The sequence below is a fragment of the Oxyura jamaicensis genome, chromosome 1 (assembly GCF_011077185.1).
Source record: "Oxyura jamaicensis isolate SHBP4307 breed ruddy duck chromosome 1, BPBGC_Ojam_1.0, whole genome shotgun sequence".
NCBI classification, from domain to species: domain Eukaryota; kingdom Metazoa; phylum Chordata; class Aves; order Anseriformes; family Anatidae; genus Oxyura; species Oxyura jamaicensis.
Window position 1 is genome coordinate 38,471,913 of NC_048893.1, and position 18,878 is coordinate 38,490,790.

Sequence of the window (18,878 nt, forward strand, 5' to 3'; positions counted from 1 at the left end):
CCTAGGACGTACAAAACTACTTAGCAAATGTATCACAACATTTACGATCAAGACTACTTGAAATTATAAGCCTTTGTTAGAGCATGCTGCAAGACAAAAACAAAGGCTCAGATCCTTCCAGGGAGAGCAGCCTTATATATATATTCCTGACTTAAACTGGTTTATGTGTCAGTAAATGATCATTCATATTCTGCAACAGCATGCAAAGTCAGATAACGTTTCCAAAGACGTAGTAGATTTGGGGAAAACAGAGATCAGGCATTCCTTCGGGAAGTAAAATGGCTAATACAGCCCATTTCAGGAAACTGCAGATTTGATTTGCTTATGAAAGAAAAGTAGGACTTTTTTATTATTTTCTTCACTATGGAAATTAAGGCCTTTCTTCTGCAAATCGTTATGTACACATTTAACTTGATGTACGGCATATATTCCATAGGACTGAGTGCCACGGATAAACACATATGTAACTGTTTACAAGACTGGCGCTAAAGAGCTTCCAAAAAAAAAAAAAAAAAAGAGAGTTTTTGAAGTATGCAAGCAAAATAAGGAGAACGGGGATGTTTTCAGACATTGATCTAGATCCCCGCTGTGTAGATTAATCCTGTGTTTTTGCAATCCCTAGATGCACAAGTTAGGGGGTGGGGGAGCAAGTGGAAGAAATGGGCTCAGATTCAGTAAATCACTTCTCAGTAAGTCCCTTCCCCAGACTGGGGTTCACTCCTAGGACTCCTTAAACCACGTGTCGGTGCATTCCCCCAGGCAGCATTTAACGCATCCTTAAATCCTCCCAGCCGAGAAGCGGGGTTCAGCACGGGCTGGAAGTGAGAAGCCCGTCCTGGGGCCGTGGAGTAACGGCGTGGGGATGGCTGCAAGTCCCAGCCAGCACTTAGGGAGTGATTTTTCTCGGCATATTAATCCTATCGATTTGAGCAGAGTATTTATCCTTTTTTTTTCTGCTCCATCCCCGCGTTAGCATGACAGCACTATTGTCGTCCAAACGTGTAGTCGGCGGCTCTTTATTAAGTCCGTATGAATCTGACACAGTGCCAGCCTCCGACATCCACGCGGGGAGCACAGCCCGGGGAAACCCCACGGCTCGGAAAGGCTGCAGCTGGGCGTCCCGTCCCCCGACCCCCGTCCCTAGCTCCCGTCCGGGGCTCCCCCAGCCGCCTCGGCGACCTCCCTGGGCTCCAGAGCGGAGAAAAGCCTCCCCCGTCCCCGTGTCGCCCCGGTCCCGGTGTCGCCCCCGTCCCGGTGTCGCCCCCGCCTCCCGCCCCCGCCCGCTCCCCCGGGGCGCCGCCGTCACCGCCGGCAGCCGCTGAGGGAGAGGGGCGGCGGGGCTTGCCCGCCTCTCCCCCCTTCCCATCCCTTCCCTTCCCTCGCCTCTCCCCGGTGCCTATATATAGCTGCCTCTGCCCGAGACAGCCGGGAGAGCGCTCTGTACCTGCAGGAGACAGAAAAGCCAAAATAAGAGCGGAGCGCCGAGGAGTGACTCTCCGGAGCCAGCCCCGCCAGGAGGAGGAGGAAGAGGAGGAGGAGGACGGGGACGGGGACGGGCCCGGCGCCGCTGTCCGGTGCCGGGCGAGCCCCGCGGGGGCGACCCTCACCCCCTCGCCCCCTGCCCGCCTCCCGGGGGCCCTGCGCGGCGGCGCGGGGCTCGCATGGCTCGGGCGCTGCCGGGGCCCGGCGCGGAGCCCGACCCCGGCCCCGGCGGCTCGGGGGGGCGCGTGGGGAGGAGAGCTCCCTGCGGGCGGCGGCGGCGGCACTAGCCGGGGGGGGGGGCAAGGCGGCTGAGCCCTCCCCCTGTGCGCCGGGGTGCGCTCCCCGGCATGTGCTGAAGTGCCCCGCAGAAGCCGCACAAGTTGCAGGAGCGGCTCCGGCGGCCGGACGGCGGCGAGAGACCGCGGCCGCCCCCTACTCCCGCTGCCGATCCCGTCCCGTCCCCCCCCACCCCCGTCCGGGGGTCGCTCCCCGGCGGGGCTGCCGGCGGCGAGGGTGATGCGGCTCCTCGGGGAAGGGGTGAGGGAGTGAGCGAGAGGCGGTGCGCCCCCCCACTCCGGGCCAAGGACCCCCCCCCGCCCCGGGCCGAGGGCCCCCCCCCCACCTCGGAGCCTCTCATGCCTTCGGGGCCCCCTCGGGGGGCGGCGGCCCCGCGGGAGGCGGGGGCGGCGCTGCCGTGATGGCCCTGGAGGAGAAGCGGGAGAAGCGGCCGCCCGTCACCCCCATGATGATCGAGGAGGAGGCCGCCCTGCGGAACGGCAGCCGGGGGCTGCCGCCGGGCCCCTGGGCCGAGGCGGCGGGGCCGAGACCCCGCACGACGGAGCGGCACATCGCCGTGCACAAGCGCCTGGTGCTGGGCTTCGCCGTCTCCATCCTGGCGCTGCTGGCCGTGACCATGGTGGCCGTGCTGCTCAGCGTCCGCTTCGAGGAGTGCGGCGCCGCCGCCGACGGCCCGCCGCGGGTCGGCGGCAACGGGAGCCTGCCCGGGGGAGCCCGCCCGCCGCCCCGAGCCGGGCAGTCCCCCGGCCGGCCCGAGCCCGAGGAGCAGGCGCGGGGCGGGGAGGCGACGGCGGCGGCGGCGGCGGAGGAGGAGGAGGAGGAAGAGGAGGAGGAGGAGTGGCAGCGGCGGCGGCTGCTGCCTCCCTGGGCCCGGCCGCGGCTGCCGCGGCACCTGCGGCCGCTGCACTACAACCTGATGCTGAGCGCCTTCATGGAGAACTTCACCTTCTGCGGGGAGGTGAACGTGCAGCTGGAGGTGCGCAACGCCAGCCGTTACATCGTGCTGCACGCCCACCGCATGCACATCGAGGCGGTCCGCGTGGCCGAGGACAAGCTGGCCGGCGCCGTGCGGGTGGCCCGCTCCTTCCTCTACCCCCAGACCCAGGTCCTCGTCGTGGTCCTCAACCGCAGCCTGGAGGTGCAGCGGAGTTACAACCTCAAGATCATCTACAACGCCCTCATCGAGAACGAGCTGCTCGGCTTCTTCCGCAGCTCCTACGTCCTGCACGGCGAGAGGAGGTGAGGGGGGGACTGGAGGGGGGGCGTGAGGAACTTGGGCCGGCGCTAGGACCCGGCGGCTGCTGGGGTGGTGGGGGGCTGAGAGCCCCTCTCAGTGCTCTTCACTTCAGTTCTTAAAGAAAAAAAGGCGGTGGGGCGGGATTTCGCATGCCACAGACCGATTTGCTCTGCTTGGTGCAGCTGAGTCGCTGTAGGTTTGCAGGTAGTGGCGGAGCAAAGCTGGGCAGTGCCACCTGGTGCAGGTGGCACCGGGCTCGGTCCTGAGCCGTGCCCGAGGGTGCTGAGGCAGCGGGGTCACCGCCTGCGCCCTTGTCACGGCGGCAGGTCACTGGGGAGCCCCCATTCAGGCAGGCAGTCAGAGAGGCTTTATTTAAAAGGAAAAAAAAAAGTTTTCTAACTGTAGTCAAACTTTGTCAAACAAAGGATGGGTTGGGTTCTTGATTGTCGTGTCAGCGTTTGTTCTTTTAGATTTAGTTTCTTCTTATAATCTGTCCTTTCTTGAAACATCCATGCAGTGACAGGTTCTCTCCTAATTCTGTACTTCCTGCAAAGTTAAGAGTTTATACCTGGAAGAAAAGGGCAAAAAAACAAGTAAGTCAGGCAGAAAAAGCAAGCTCCCAGCTCAAATCTACAGCCCTTGGATTAAAACATGCCTTTGTCACTGTGATCATTGACAGTTTTAAACACTCTGATGTTGCAGTTGAGGACGGGATTGGAGTTATTTGTGTGATGTGTCACTGCAGTGAAATTAAAATTTGGAAATTATGGCTGTAGAAGATACAGACAAAATACCTTTTGTCACTGAGGAGTTGGTGAGTGGCTAATCAGAAGTTTTAACGGACCCATATGGAAACGGGCAAATCTGAAAATAAGACTGGTAACAGCAGGGGGTATAATTCACTTTCCAAACTCAAGAAGTTATCTAAACTGTTAGCATTCCTGTGCATCTTAACTTTACTTGCAAGTAGTCGAACTGCCAAGTTGCTGCTGCAGTGACATTTATCCAAAGTTACCGCACTGTACTTCCATGCTGATGCTCCAGTTATGATTTTTTTAAAAAAAAAGTTTTGTTTTTTTTTTTAACTTTTAGAGTCATCAAGAGAGTTTAAGGCACAAAGGGTGGAAGGAAGGCAATGGTAAAATGTGCTTCTCAGTAACTTTTTGTGTAGCTTTTCAATATAAATATTTTCGGCTTTAATACACTTGAATAAAGTCATATTGGGCAAGATCCTTACCTTGTGTAAGGTAGCATTGTTATCTTGAAATCCCTGGCACTTTTTCCTTACAGCAGCTCACACTTCTTTTAAAATGCTGTTTATAAAACTGTAATCAGTTCATGGTTACAGTTTCAGGTGTTTAATAGAAATACTGTTTTTCCTTTTGAACTGTCACAGGTTTAATGACAATGACTCACTGTGATATAAAATAAATAATACACATTCTAAACCACGAAACTTCTTTGTTCAGAGTGTGCTCTTGCAGTGCAGCAATTTGCATTTTGATTAATAACCTCTTTTTAATGTAATGCATATTACCATTTGTAGCCCTTAAACGTGGAGAGTTTCTGCTGTGATAGACAGAAAGTCTCCTCTCATTCCCTCAGGAACCCTGATATTCCAGCAGAAATTTAGCTTTTTGACATCTTCATATTTGATTAAAATACAACAACATTGTTGGAGTTGTAGTTGCTGTGAAAGGGTCATAATCTTTGTTTTCCACTTTTCTTGTACATGAAGAGTGAATAACTGGTTGGTTAACTGTGAGCCTTCACAATCATAGTAATGCCTTCACATATTATTATTATTATTATTATTTGTAAAGGTAGTTCATTTACTATGCTCTTCATAGGTGAAACTCACAATTTAGCCTAAGATGTTTATAGTAGTATCTATTTTCTTACTGAAAACTTTAGTACTCTAATTGAAAAGTGAAACACAAGTGATGAGCTACAAACTTACTTTGCATTATGTGCCGGAATTTACTATTACTGAATCAACAAACATTTAATACAGAGATACTGTGGAGTACCATAATAATACGCACACATAATTTAAATGAACATCAAACTTTGACATAAATGAAAAAGAAAAAGAATCTTAAATCATTCAGACAAAACAAACAGACATATTCTTCCATCTTATAGCAACTCAGATGTCAAAATAGATAGGTTGTTGAGGAAACACACGTCTTCCTTTAATAGATGAGGTGGAATTAAAATACCTGCAAATTACTGCCGTGGGTATGCTGAGAAGAGAGACTGCAAGGCTGTCATTCCCAGAGGTACAACTTTTTATGGTGATATTTTGGGGAATTGGAGATAAAAATGTCAGTGCCCAGAGAAGTATGTAGAGACATGGATGAATTACTCAACCTACTCTTCACTTGCAATGTGCTATAGAAGTTTTGCTTGGTTTTCCTCCTAATGCAGAGAGAAATAGATAAACACAGACTATTTTATTTTAGACATGCATGACAGTTTAGTCTTTGCGAAGCGGTTTTTAACTTTCTGCTTGTTTTACTTTATGGCACAACAAGCAAATCAATATTTGATAGTAATGCATGTTATAAATATCACAGTTATTGGTAGCTGGTGTATTTTTAGTATGAAATATTGACTGCCCAGTTGCATGTGCCCAGTGTTTGCCCAGTCACGTCTATCTGGATATATGCATCTATCTGTGCGAAGATAGAAGTTGCAGAGTTTACCAGGTTTTATTACTCTGGTGTAGGGATTATATCAATGGCCTAACTCATAACAAGACTACTGATACAGTCTCCAAAAAGTGGAAGAAAAACACTCCTTTTGTAGAGAGTATCTGTATTTATACAGTAGTCCCAAAGTATGCATTTACATGTTTGTCTGAGCTCATTAAAATTGTTAATTGCAGAGGAAAGTTCATCATTCTTGCTTTATTAATAACAGGTACAGTTTTCCATGCTCACTTGAAGCTACTGTTGACTCGTAGCTGCTCAGAGTGTGCCTAGAATGCAGAATCAGGTCCACTTGAAATACTTTGCATATAAATTAAGTTGCTTTGCTTCATTTAATTGGCTGATTTGGCTTTGTTGCACTGGTGTAAATCCAGTGATAATAATGGATTTTTTTTTGGATTAACACTGGAATACCTGGCATCAACTTTTTACCATATATTTAGCAACCTTATGCAGAATTATGATTTGTCTCATTATAAAATGTGGGTTAGTTAAAAGAATACAACATGCTGAATTTCTTCAGTAATTAATAATCGAGTAAGGCTTTTCGTTTTAGACAAAAGACCAATGGTAAAACCTTCAGTGGTGGATTTTTTTTTGTTATTATTATTATTATTATTATTTAATATTAGCCCTCTGAAAGAGGTGATAATTTCACCAAGAAATGATCTGTTTCTATCAGGCACAGATGCGTTATAGCAAGATAGGAGAAACATTTCAAGAAATTTATTTCTTCATTGTTTTTATAAAAGAATGCTACTAAATATTTATTAAACCCAAGAAGTTTTAGAAAAAAACCCACATTTTGTTTTCCTTAAAAGTTGCCTATTTTTTTTCTCCCTCAGTGTTTGGGAGTATTGTAATGGAGAATAATGCTTATGGACTAATTAATAATAGGTCTCACCATTTTCATTTTATCAAACATATCCACCTGTCCTCTTCCTCCAGAGGAATAACAGGTGATTAATCAACCTCTAAAATTCTGACAAATGTTTACCAGGTATCTAAAATTGCGTGGTTATTTTCACTGATGGAACCTTGAAAATGGAGACATGATTCAATACCTCTCAAAAAGCCTACATACTTGTGTTTACGCAGTGAGATCATAGACATTTTCTTGTCCTGTGTGCCTCCAGAAAATATTCCCATTGAATCCCATTGTTCTACCCTTTAAGTGTAGCTCATTGTTTCTGCAAAGAGATCATCCCACATGGATTTTCTTTGAATGGTGTAAATTTGGAGAAAATCTCTACCCACAAAAGTTCCTCTTCCATATCTGGATTAATATCTGCTTAGTTCCAAAGCAAACAGTTGCAGATTTTTTTTTTTTTATTATTTTTTTTCTTGTGGTCAAACTAAAACTTTCCCATTCTATACAATGGCATAATAAATGCCTTTGACTTCTTCAGAAATCTTTTCATGATTTAACCCGTTAACTGACAACATGTATATGTTCTTTGTAAAATACACTACAAAAGAAAAGCACATGTGGAAAAAAAAAGTAGACTACATGTTTTTTTAATCATTTGTTTATATTTGTAATTTTGCAAAGGCCCCAGAATGTTTTTCCTGGATGTGCACAGTAACATTGATGCTGTATCATAACGTGTCTCAGACCTGCATGCAACCAGAAAAGAAGCAATCAGCAGTGGAAAACAACGACCCTCTTGAGTATGCGATGTGGTCATAAGTTGTAATGTCCAAAGAAAGGCAAAGTGTGCTGTCTGTATCTCGGGGCACAGTGAGCCCCCTGAAGGCTCCTAAATCCTGGCTTTAACTGAGGACTGTGCTTACTTGTTCTGCATTGTGTGACCAATATTGGCCAACTATTTTTCACATATAGAACAGAATTGCTGTGAGAACCCATAGTTTCATATGAGGCAAAGGATTATTCATTATTCATCAGGGTGCTGCCTGCAAATTTCCTACAGATTTGTAGGCTGTTGCTTTATATTGATTGTGTTACAGTACAGGTAGTAAGAATTCATTCTAAGAAAGGCTACAATGATAAAGCAGTGTTGAAACACTGTATACTTTGTACTGTTGCATTTGTTGTTAAACCACAATAGTTAAGCAATGTCGTGTTTAGTATGTCTGTGTAAAGAGTGCTGGTCACAATGGGTAAGAGCTTTGTTGTTTTTTGTTTGCCTCTTTTCCAGGTTTCTTGGTGTTACGCAGTTTTCTCCTACTCATGCCAGAAAAGCCTTTCCTTGCTTCGATGAGCCCATCTACAAGGCCACTTTCAAAATCAGCATCAGGCATCAAGCAACTTATATATCTTTGTCCAACATGCCAGTTGAAACTTCTGTTTTTGAAGAAGATGGATGGGTTACAGATCACTTTTCACAGACCCCTCTCATGTCTACGTATTACCTAGCCTGGGCAGTGTGCAATTTTACATACCGGGAAACTGTCACCAAGAGTGGAGTAGTTGTAAGTATTTCTGATGCTGTACACACATTTTCTTCCTGTGCTTCCATTGCTTTTTGTAAGGGATCATGACATCAAATATTTAAAAAACTTTTTTGATTAACATTCCTAAAATTTTCCAGTTTATTTAATGATGGTATGCACTGCTTGTGGCCTTTTCTAAAGGTTTTCATGGAATAATTAGGGTTGGAAAAGACTTCCAGGATCATCTGGTCCAACCATCCCCCTATGACCAATGTCACCCACTAAACCATGTCCCTAAGCACCAGGTCCAACCTTTCCTTAAACACTCCCAGGGACGGTGATGCCACCACCTCCCTGTCAACCTGTTCCAATGCCTGACTGCTCTTTCTGAGAATAAATTTCTCCTGATTTCCAATCTGAACCTCCTCTGGTGCAACTTGAGGCCATTCCCTCTTGTCCTATTGCTAGTTATCTGTGAGAAGAGGCCAACCCCAGCTCCCCACAGTGTCCTTGTAGGTAGTTGTAGAGAGCAATAAGGTCTCTCCCCTGAGCCTCCTCTTCTCCAGACTAAAACCTGAAATCTAAAATTTTTGGTTTGTTCAATACTTTTTGTAACTGGTTAGCTTAGTAGGTGTGTCTGCCTTATGAAATTTTAAGATTTCAGGTATGCCTTTTCACTTCACTTTGATTTTCTTAGGAAGTTTTCTCTTGTTTTTCCTACAGCCATTTCAATACTAGTATTTGTCAGACTTTATTCAAAGAAAACAGTAATACTGGAAAGGTTTCTAGTTTTCTTCCTTTAGTACCGAAATTACTCTTGGTGTGCTGTGTGCTAGCTCGAGAGGCCGATAAAGTGCTTCATATCATAGGGATTGCTTTAGAGCAGGACTTTACATCCTATCTGCCTCCTGTGGAGCTCCAGGTTGGTGGAAGCACTGACTTTCTGCAGCTGTTGTTTCCACGTATGGCATGGTTCCAAGAATTATGCCATGAAAAAAAAGAGGAAAAATCCTTTATTTATGTCAGTTTTGTTTTTATTTACAAATATCAAGCACAGAACTGTATAACAAGCCAAAATATACATGAGAAATGCTGTCAGTTTAATAGAATATTTCACAGTGCTGTCATCTTGATTTTACAGGTGTATGTACAGAGAAACCCTTCCTTCATAGTTTCTGTGAATAACAAATTTGAGCTACTTTTGGAAGCAGAGGGTTAGGCTGGAGTTTTAGCTGTGTGCCTGAGCAAAGTGGATTTTTAAATTTGTGCTTCTGCAAATGCTCTATAAATTTGTGCTGTAGCCTGGGGGCATAAGGAAGGGCTGTAGGCCTCCTTTCCGTGGTTGATCAAGACATGAAATGTCTCCATAATCACTTTCAGCTAGCCTAAGCATTCAGCTGCTGTAGAAGGAGCTGATCCCACCCTCTCTGAGCCAAACATTTTCTTTGCCTTCTTGTGCCAGCACTCACCTCTTCACAGCTGTACAATATGGCTGAAAACTGACCTGAAAAAAAAAAAAAATGGAAGTATGTGAATATGTTTTCAGCCACATCAGTTCTTTGCCCCTGATTTTTGTGTGACTCCCTGAGACCTAGTATGAGTTCAAGGCTGTGCTGGAGATTAGGGAGGGTAGATCCAGACCTGTTTATTGGTAGCCCTCATTTAGGTCATACTGAAGTCATAAGGAATTTTTTTGTCACTGGAACAGGGGGTAGGACACCAGGGGGCCCTTTCATATAAAGACCAACAGACTATGACACAGTCCTTTGGTCCAATTGAAGGGGAGGGAGAAACATGGCTAGGAAGTGATTCTCTGGGATGAGTTACCCTAGGAGTGTAAGAATGTTGGAACTACTGAAGCCATGCTTGCACTTCCAGTGGTCACCTGTGATGGCTGAGCTGGTCTTGTACCTCACCATTACCAAAGGGGAAAGGCTCCTAGGTTTGTCTCGCTGGGACCTGCTGTTCCTTCCCATGCAGCAGCTCTGGGCCTAGCTGAACCATTAGTTGAGCTAATTTGCTGATTTCAATCATTATCTTGAAAAATGAAAGCTTTATTATTATTATTATTAATTTAAACCAAGAATTTTCTCTGTCAGTTTAGTGAATTGAGTTAATTTAGAAAAAGATTGCACAAATGCCAGTGCAAAGAAGTAAGAACGGAGAATGGTGGAGCTGATGCCTCGTTCTTAGTGCTACTACCTGCAGATTGATTATCTGGACAAGAAGCATTGCTCTTGGGATGAGAAACTGGTTGCCTCTGGCTGTTGTAGTAGTTGGAAGACTGAGCTAAGTAGAACAGGCTAGGATTTAAGGCCATTTCTTACTCCTTATGAATCAGTACCTAAGCAGATTTCTATCTAGGTAGGAGTTGATGATCTTTGTGGTAATGTACACTTCCTGCTGAAGAATTTGGTCTTAAGCTAAGAATGATTTGTTATTCCTCTGCTTTAGCAAACAGTGGTTGCTTGAGTTTCTCCTTTAACTCCTGTAAGATGGAAGTTTTTGGTGTATGCTGTAGTAACTGGGTCTTATGTTCCTTGCTCTGTAATACAATGTAATGCTTGCAAGCTCATCATGCATGATACTCCTGTGTTATTTCACTCTTGACATGTCCTATAGCAATCTAAAAAACAGTTGCAAGCAGTTCAACTTCCAACATCAGTGTAAGCAAATACATGCAAGATGAGGGGTGAACTATCAATTTGAAAGATACAGCCTATTTCCTTTTTGCCTTAAGGAGAATCTCATGTCCTTGTAGCACTATTTACAGCTCACATGCTGTAGACTTGTGCTGCTTTTGGATATTTGATATCCTGAAGACAGAAGCACGCTCATGTCATATAGACAATAACTGTTGCTTTCTGATGTTCTGATATTTGGCAAAACTGTTCTCAAGTCTTTAGATTGAAGAGGAATCCAAAGAGAACATAAAGGATTAATTTGGTAGGAATTTGTGGCTACTGGGGCCTCAGTTATGTTTGAGTCTGTTTCTTCAGCATGTGCCAGACATACATACGTATACTCACTCCTCCAGCCAGACTAAACTGTACAGAACTTTGCCAGCAGTTGCACAAATTAGTAGATCATCTTGGCAAAGACCTGTAGGCCATAAGCGTATATAGTTTGAGATGGTCTCTTATCCCATAAAATTCTCTAAGTCTAGAGTTGAGTCTCTTGTTCTTTCATAGTGTCCCTACCACAGATATATATTAATGTCACAAGAATACCAAAATAGTTTACAATGAATTGCTGGTTAAATATATTTTGCCATTTTTCGGTTTGTCAGTGGTCTGTTTATCTTGTTCAGATTTCTTGAAAGAGTATCTTTTACAGTATGAACTTACAGTAAACAGTTTAGAGCTGGGTTTGTTCAGATGAACTGCTGAGGTACGCCATCTTTTCATGACTTTTATATTGCAATCCCAGGAGTTTGTATACATTACCTAGGTGAATTTTTGAAATTATCTGAACTCCTGGGACATGCAATGCAAACTTCTGAGTTTCCCCTGAAGTTGCTTTCTTGCTCCAGTATCCATGGCAAGTCAACATGAATGGAAGAAAAAAATATCTCCTAATAATAAAGGAATGTTCAAGAAAAAGAACCTAACCCCCATGATGAAGCATTTTGATGGGCAGTTTCTTGCATGGAGGAACCTTTCTTCAATTAACACAATGTACATTATACTTACTCTGTAGACCCCTAAAAGATTTCAGCTTGCATATACTTTTGCTTTCATTTTTGTGCTTTCATGAGCTTGGTTTTGGTTCACAAAATGTTTGGGGAGTATTGGGGAAAATGTCTTTTCAGATTTTGAAAGCATGCTAATTTTTAAAATCTCATCTCTCTTCCAGCTGACCAATCTTACTAAACTGCTGTGGTCAAGGGTAGATAAACTCTCCAAGGAATAAAAGAAACAGTGTTATTAAAAGCAGGTTTGTTCTTCAAAAATGATTATGTGTTAACTGTTCAGTTTTTCTCAAAGAATGACATTGACCTCAAAATTAACCTTAACCCAAGCATGAGATTCAAATACATACTATATTATAAATAGAATCTGAATTATAGAAAATGTAGGTAGTCAATCAAAGTAATAATATTGATATATCCTATTTAATTCTTGCAGATATACAGATGTTATGTATTTCACACACTAAAATTAACTTGGAAAGGGGAATTAAGACAAGTTGTGCTTTGTGCAAGCACAGCTCAGTGTATGTGAATCATTAGCATAACTCTGTAGTCCACAGGGGTCTGATCAGAATCCCTTCCAGAGCAGGTAATTTAAAAGCAGAGTTGCCTTCTTATGTGCATTAAAGTTATATACTTTGTTGCTCAGATTCATCTGGGATTACAAGGAATGATTCAGATCATTGGTACTGCCTTTGTTTGAGTGCAGCTTGGTTCCTGTGGAAGGGACTGAGGTGCAGATACCTTTTCTGTTGTGGGCTAGAGAGCAGTGTAGTTCTACCAGGGTACTTCCTGGGGTACCGTTATATTGATGGAGCAGGGACATCCTTACGAACAGGCTTAGCTGATCTTTGTATAGCTTTATACCACACTGCAGCTGTGCCTGCTGTAGTTGGTGAAAATCATGGGATCTGTGTATTGTCATCTTTGCACAGCTAAATAATCTAGAAGACTCTGTGTACCTTCACATGCTTGTTTGTTTTAACTTGTGTGTTGTGTTTCCTAATCACACCTCATACGTATATTCTTTGTCAGTAATTCTTAAAAGCAAGATATTGCTGACTGCATTGTAATGTCTGGCACATCATTTCTGCATCTCTTCTCCTCACTGTTGTCTTTATTTGTCTTTTCCATCCACCAGGCATTTTCCTACTGTTGTAGCTTCATTTTTCCCCTATCTGGATTGATTTTTACTCTACTTCATGTTAAGCTGTGCTTCTATTCTCCAAACCCTCTGTTTCTTATTGTTCTGTAGTCAGGTGAACATAAAAACTCACTATCTCCTGCACCTGTCTCATAGGTTATTTTTCTTCTTGCTTTTTTTTTCCCTGCTAATTCTTTCTCTTTCAGTTAGTAGAAGGAGTGAGCGCTCAGGGACAGAGTGTATCAGCGGAGATGAATGCATTGCTGGAAAGAGATGTTTCAGGGAGATTCGTCTTCTATCATTCTTCTGCTGTGAATGGGGAGTGGAGATAACTATGGAAATGAAGTGACAACTTGCAGCTTTAAAGCGTATGGCTCTTGTCAGGGCAAATATCTGCTAGAAAGAAAAAATGCATGGAACGGAGTGGATTCAGGAGGAGTTCTGGGTGAAAGGGTTTGAAGAGCATGTGCAGGTAGTGCTGGAGCTGGTGATAGTGATTAGCAGTTAAGAAGTGGCTTGCAGACTGGGTGATGATGACTGGGAGGAGCAATGCTGATGGAGGGGAGTGCTGGAAGAATAATTTTGCATGGTTTCACTTTGGCTGCTCCCACTCCTATCCAAACTGGTCATAGCATATGTTGCAGGACTGACAGTGTGTGGGCCTGACCAGAGCTTGTTCGGTTGTGCAGGGTAAGTCCTTCACTTGGTGTCTGAAACAACGCTCGTGACATTTTAAGGAGAGCTCTACGGCTGGGTGGGTCTTGATTTTAGTTTTATTAAACATTACTGTACAGTCATCAGTGCTGAGTAATTTGTCATGATACAGAGAAAGACCTTGAGGCTAAGAAAGATCTATGAGAAGAGGTAACTGGAATAAGGCCAAGCTTTATTGTACTGCTGTTATTATGTTATTGTTTTATCTCAGACATAATTAGAGATCACAAGCTCCTGGCTAGTAAAGTACTTTGGTACAGCTAAGTCTTATCCTGGCCAGTGAGGTGGAGCCGTAATAATCTGGCTAAAGGAAAATAAGGTAATGACTGCTTCCATAGTGCTAACTGGTTTGCAGAGAGCCTGCATCAGCATCCCTACACTGAATTCTGTTAAGCTTGTGTTTGGGGGGCTCCTCCAGTTTGTCTTGAAATAGGTAGATCTCAAAAAGGGCACCAGTACAGTAGTAGTCACTTGCTTCTGCAGACGTGAAAAATTCTTCTTGCCTGGAAAGGGCTAGTGAATGGAGTCTGGACTCGCATAAGTAGAGGTAGGTCAGGATCAGTGAATATCACACATCTCTTGTTAGTTTAAGTTCAGCGCCACGTGAGCATGGTTTTGTATTTGTCCTTAAGACATGAAGACTGGAAGAAGTGTCATGATTTTAACCGTTCATGAGATGCTTTGCCTGAAGTCTGGGCGATCAGCCTAAGGAGACTAAAGACCTGACTTTCATTAATAGTTAAAAACAAACAAACAAACAAAAACACAGGTTGAACAACTGTTCAGAATATCTTTCTCTAGCAGGTTCCATCATTTGTTAGTTGCCAAAAAAAAAACAACACCCAGCAAACATCAGTTCTCTCTAAAATAATCCATTCTCATTGTGCAGTTCAGCCTGTAGCTTTTAGAAAATTATTCTATATTTGAAAAATATATTAATATTTGTAGGTAATAGCAATAATGACCACAAGACCAATCCTTTTCTGTCAGTTAATGACTGCCTGGGTTAAAGGCCTGAGGCTCTGCCTTAGGCCCTCTCTTCAGGTGCTGGTTATTAGCTTCCAGCAAATAGTCTCTCCATCAGTTATTATTTATTAATCAGCATTGAAGCAATTACATACCAGATAGTTTTTTGTGGGTGAGCAAATTGGCTATGGCAGAATGATTTAGCTATCAAAAATAGAATTAGTTCTCAATTAAAATTAAGTTTTCTTCTTCTGCAACCTAAATTTTACCCAGCTTCAAAGTTGATCTCTGCTTTCTAAACCTACCTAATATGTAAAAAGTAACTTTTGTTAGCCCATCACTCACCACTGGGAGGCCACACACGTATCTGATAAACAGATAGCAGCAGCTAATGCAGGAAGCACCAGGCTTATTTCTGAAGCCTGATACGATGCTGACTTTTAACATTGTCCTCAAAGGCTGCTATGATTATGATATGATGATACTCAAAAATTTCTGGTCATCACCACAATTGTCCTACTCTTGTGTTCCCCAAAGAGCTTTCATCAAATAGTTAGAAAAATGAAAAAGCATGTCACAAAGAATGTGATGGGAGGTATGCACTTATATGGAGCTGGAAAATCACACACACATATGAACAAATTAGTTGTTTGTGCTTTTTTTTTTTTTTTGCTTGTATGAAATTTCCTCTGTAGTAACAGCAGTAAAGGCTGGTTCTACAAATACTTCTTTACCCACTTCAGCACTTACTTTTGTGAATTGTTTAGTTAAGTGGGAAGCCCTAGTACATTAGTAATCCAAAGAAATTGTAGCCTTTCTAAATTTACCACATCAATATTTGTTTACCCATTCTGTTTCTTGTATATTGAAAATGACTTTTTGTTTATTATTTTTTAAATACTGTAGCTACAAAATATGCCAAAACAAACAAAAACCTATGTGATCAGCATCCATGCTAAACTGAATATGCCAGGGAATCCGTTAAAAACATAAATTGCAAACTCGCAATCCATTGTTATTGATTTCTAGTTGAATTTGCAAGTCGAATGCCCTAGGAAAACACTGCACATGTATTGTGCTTACTCCTTTTAAAAAATGCTCTTGGTCAGCACTTGTAGTACATGCAGTATTTAAATGTGATATTTATTTTATTAACAAATTCTCAGCTGCACTCTGAAAAGAATATTATTGAGTTGAAAGGCTTGAGTTTGGGAATATCCTGTTCTGTTTTGTTTTTGGCTGGGAAGATCAACCTTAAGTATCTGGTGGTAGTGATGTACTTCATAGCAAGAAGACTGTCGGGGGAAAAAAAGCACAATTTGGTCTCTTAATTCATGGCTAATTCATAGGCTTGCAATAATAGCAAGTGGAGAGAGGCAGTGCATGTGATTGTTGTGACAAGCGTTAGCCCAGGAGCTTGACTATAAATCAGTGACTTAGAGAGCATTGCTGCATCTGAGGTTGGTTCTGGCTAATGATAATAAAGAGAGGTCCAGGACTCTGCATACTTCTTTGCTATTTGCTTACAGGAGTAGTTAAAGTCCCCAGAATTCCTTACATTTCCAAAATTGTAAGCAGGAGAAGTGAGGAGGTAGGGGAGGAAAGACTGTTTCATTTTATTTTCATGTCCTAATGAGCATATGCTTAGTAGTATGTACTGTGACAACGTAACTCGTAGTGAAGCCTGAGCACTCTGTGCTCTGCTTTCTGTGCTACATGATTTTATGTTTTCTTATGCCTCTTATGTTCTGCTGTCATATTTGACTTCATTAACTTATTCATTGAGGTCCCTGTCCTTGGCATCAACATGAATTCTGCTTTCTGACACCCACCGAAGTACTAGGACTCTATTAACATGTTACTGTAAGAGTCATGCTCTTCCTGGAAAAGCAAAAATGAAGCACTGAACAATCTGTAGGAGGCATCTCACTGCAGGACAACATAAAGGTACACACATTCCCGCACCAGCCTGAACATCTGTCAGTCAAACCAGCCTTCTCCTGCATACCCGCCATAGTCACTGCTCTGTGGAGTGAAAATGGATTACCGAGGCAGGTGTCTTAGTTGACATCTAGCTGAGTGACAGATACAGTATTTGTGAAGGAGGAGAGTGATGTGTATTTTTATTTATTTATAGACAAGACTCTCTTCCAGGGTTTAGGTAAGTTTTAATCATATTTTTCATACAGAAACTAGAAATTTAGCCTATTTGTTTCCAGTTTTTATAGCCATCTCATTTTAGAGATTCATAACTCTTTCCAGTCTAACCCTTCAGTTTATGACAGCCATGTATCTGTAACATTCACCTTCTAGGCTTGCCTTTTACCTGCTTTTTTAGTGTTGGAAAACCTCCACAAAGGTCATCTTATTTTTGCTTTAGCTCTGTATTTTTTTTTGCTGCCTGGAGTGTGGGAAAGGCTCTCTGGTTTGTGGTGTTATGCCTGTTTGTACTTGTAGAAGATCCAGTCAGTTTATTTGGTTTTACATGAAGGTGTCCGTAGTGTTAACATCACCTTCGATTTTTCCAATAGGGTGCTTTCACACTTCAGGTACATGTTCAGAAGGTTTTTATCAGATGCTGGCATAGCACAGCTTCATAGTGTGAACATGCTTTTCCAGGGCTGGAGAAGCCCTGGCTGCAGTGGTTTACATGTTCCTCCCTGCTGCTCTCAAAGGGGGTCGTTTGCACAGGCTGAACTCTGCCACTGTGGGCATCGCTGTGGGGACTCTTACCTGCCTTGCAGGTGGTGGTTTCATTCTTGAATCTATTATATCTCTCATGGTGGCTGCTGAAGTGCTTGAGCACAGCATGCAGCCCCTTCCCCTGGCACCCGTCTTGTACAGTGGGACGGGGACAGGTGGCAGAGAACCAGCTGATTTGGCTTGGCTCCATGGAGTGGTACCCTTAGGAAATCCTCTATTGCTCCTTCCTGGCAGCTTTCTGTCTGTTCTGTGCTGTTGAGACATAGCAAGAGCAGCCAGAGATGAGAACTGAGCCCGTTATCTTCTTATTTGGAACAGCATAATTTGAAAGCAGATTATGTTTCTCTTTGAAGGGTAAATGACCTAATGTGTATTAAAAAAGTTATCCCGCAGTGGATTATCCCAAAAAATATTTAGTGACACGTTTTGTTTAACAGCATGCAGTGGAGCTGTGTGGCGGTTTGGGACAGAACATGAAGGCTAATAATGTTATTTGAAGTGACTACAGCTAGGGAGGGCCTAAGAAGCAGGAGGCAGTTATTAGCATTCATTGGGGGCACCTCTGGGAGTACCCACACTTTCTCCCCTCCCACCCCCCATTTCTCAAGAGCACCAAGCAGTTTAGTAGTCATGGCAGCTTGGAACCTCAATTAGAATTTGTATCCTCAGGACAGCAAGCAGTACCTTGGTTTGCAAAGATAAAAGAAGGGAATAAAGGGTGGAGGAGGAAGAAAGGAAACAAATTCCTATGGAATAATTTCAAAGAAAGAAGTATACTTACTGAATCATTCACACACCGCATATGTGCTTCTTGTAGTTCTCCAGTCCTCTGGCTAATTAGATCACAGTCCATAGTTGAACAACAGTAGATCACGCTGTGGGTTTTAACTTTACTGAAGTGCTCCTGTATGTTAAACATTTGATAATGTTGTTTTGGAGTAAGGTTTTTGTTTCCTTTTTAAGTATCAGGAGAAGAGAAAGGAGACTGATTTATACCTGATGAGAAAATTTGATATATATATATAGTTTTTTTGTCTGACCTGTGTAATTCAGATAGAAACCTAGTTTGTATGTGGGAATGTCAATGAGTGATTATATACTACTTCATATAAAATCATATGTATAAGTGTGTATGCATTCATAAAACAAATACTTAAATTTTTGGCTATCACTGTTGACAGAGAAGATATAAATAAGACTTTTGCCAAGACTAAAATAATAATTTCCCTCATCTTAATGCAGTTCTGATATCTGGATTTGGGTGATGGAAAGTGAGTGATGCCCAGACTTGGTTTTCCTCTCTTTACTAAAGTTTGCCTTTTATTCCATAGCATCTCCATATATTTAAAATGTGTTAAATATGCAGTTCTAGAGAAAGAGAAGAGAGGGATCACAGATAATATCAGATATAATATATATCTGAAATATATCCAGTCCACAGTACTTTTAGTGGATACCTTTCTGAGATAAGTGCCAGCAAAGCTAGTAGCAGCATTCTGCCCATACTGGGAGTCTTCTTGTGATCCCATGCTCAGA

At 43.0% G+C, this 18,878-nt stretch overlaps 1 protein-coding gene across 2 annotated transcripts in view; it reads left to right on the top strand.

The window, feature by feature from the left end:
* The first annotated feature begins 1,327 nt into the window (after window positions 1-1,327).
* TRHDE (thyrotropin releasing hormone degrading enzyme) overlaps window positions 1,328-18,878 on the top strand; it is a 213,483-nt gene continuing 195,932 nt past the window's right edge. The window contains exons 1-2 of one of the 2 annotated variants that reach the window (XM_035336824.1): window positions 1,328-3,018; window positions 7,890-8,163. In XM_035336824.1, coding sequence (XP_035192715.1) covers window positions 2,180-3,018; window positions 7,890-8,163 — 1,113 coding nt within the window. In that variant the 5' untranslated portion in view covers window positions 1,328-2,179. The remainder of the gene's footprint in view (window positions 3,019-7,889; window positions 8,164-18,878) is intronic. The other variant, XM_035336815.1, reaches the window with a different exon arrangement.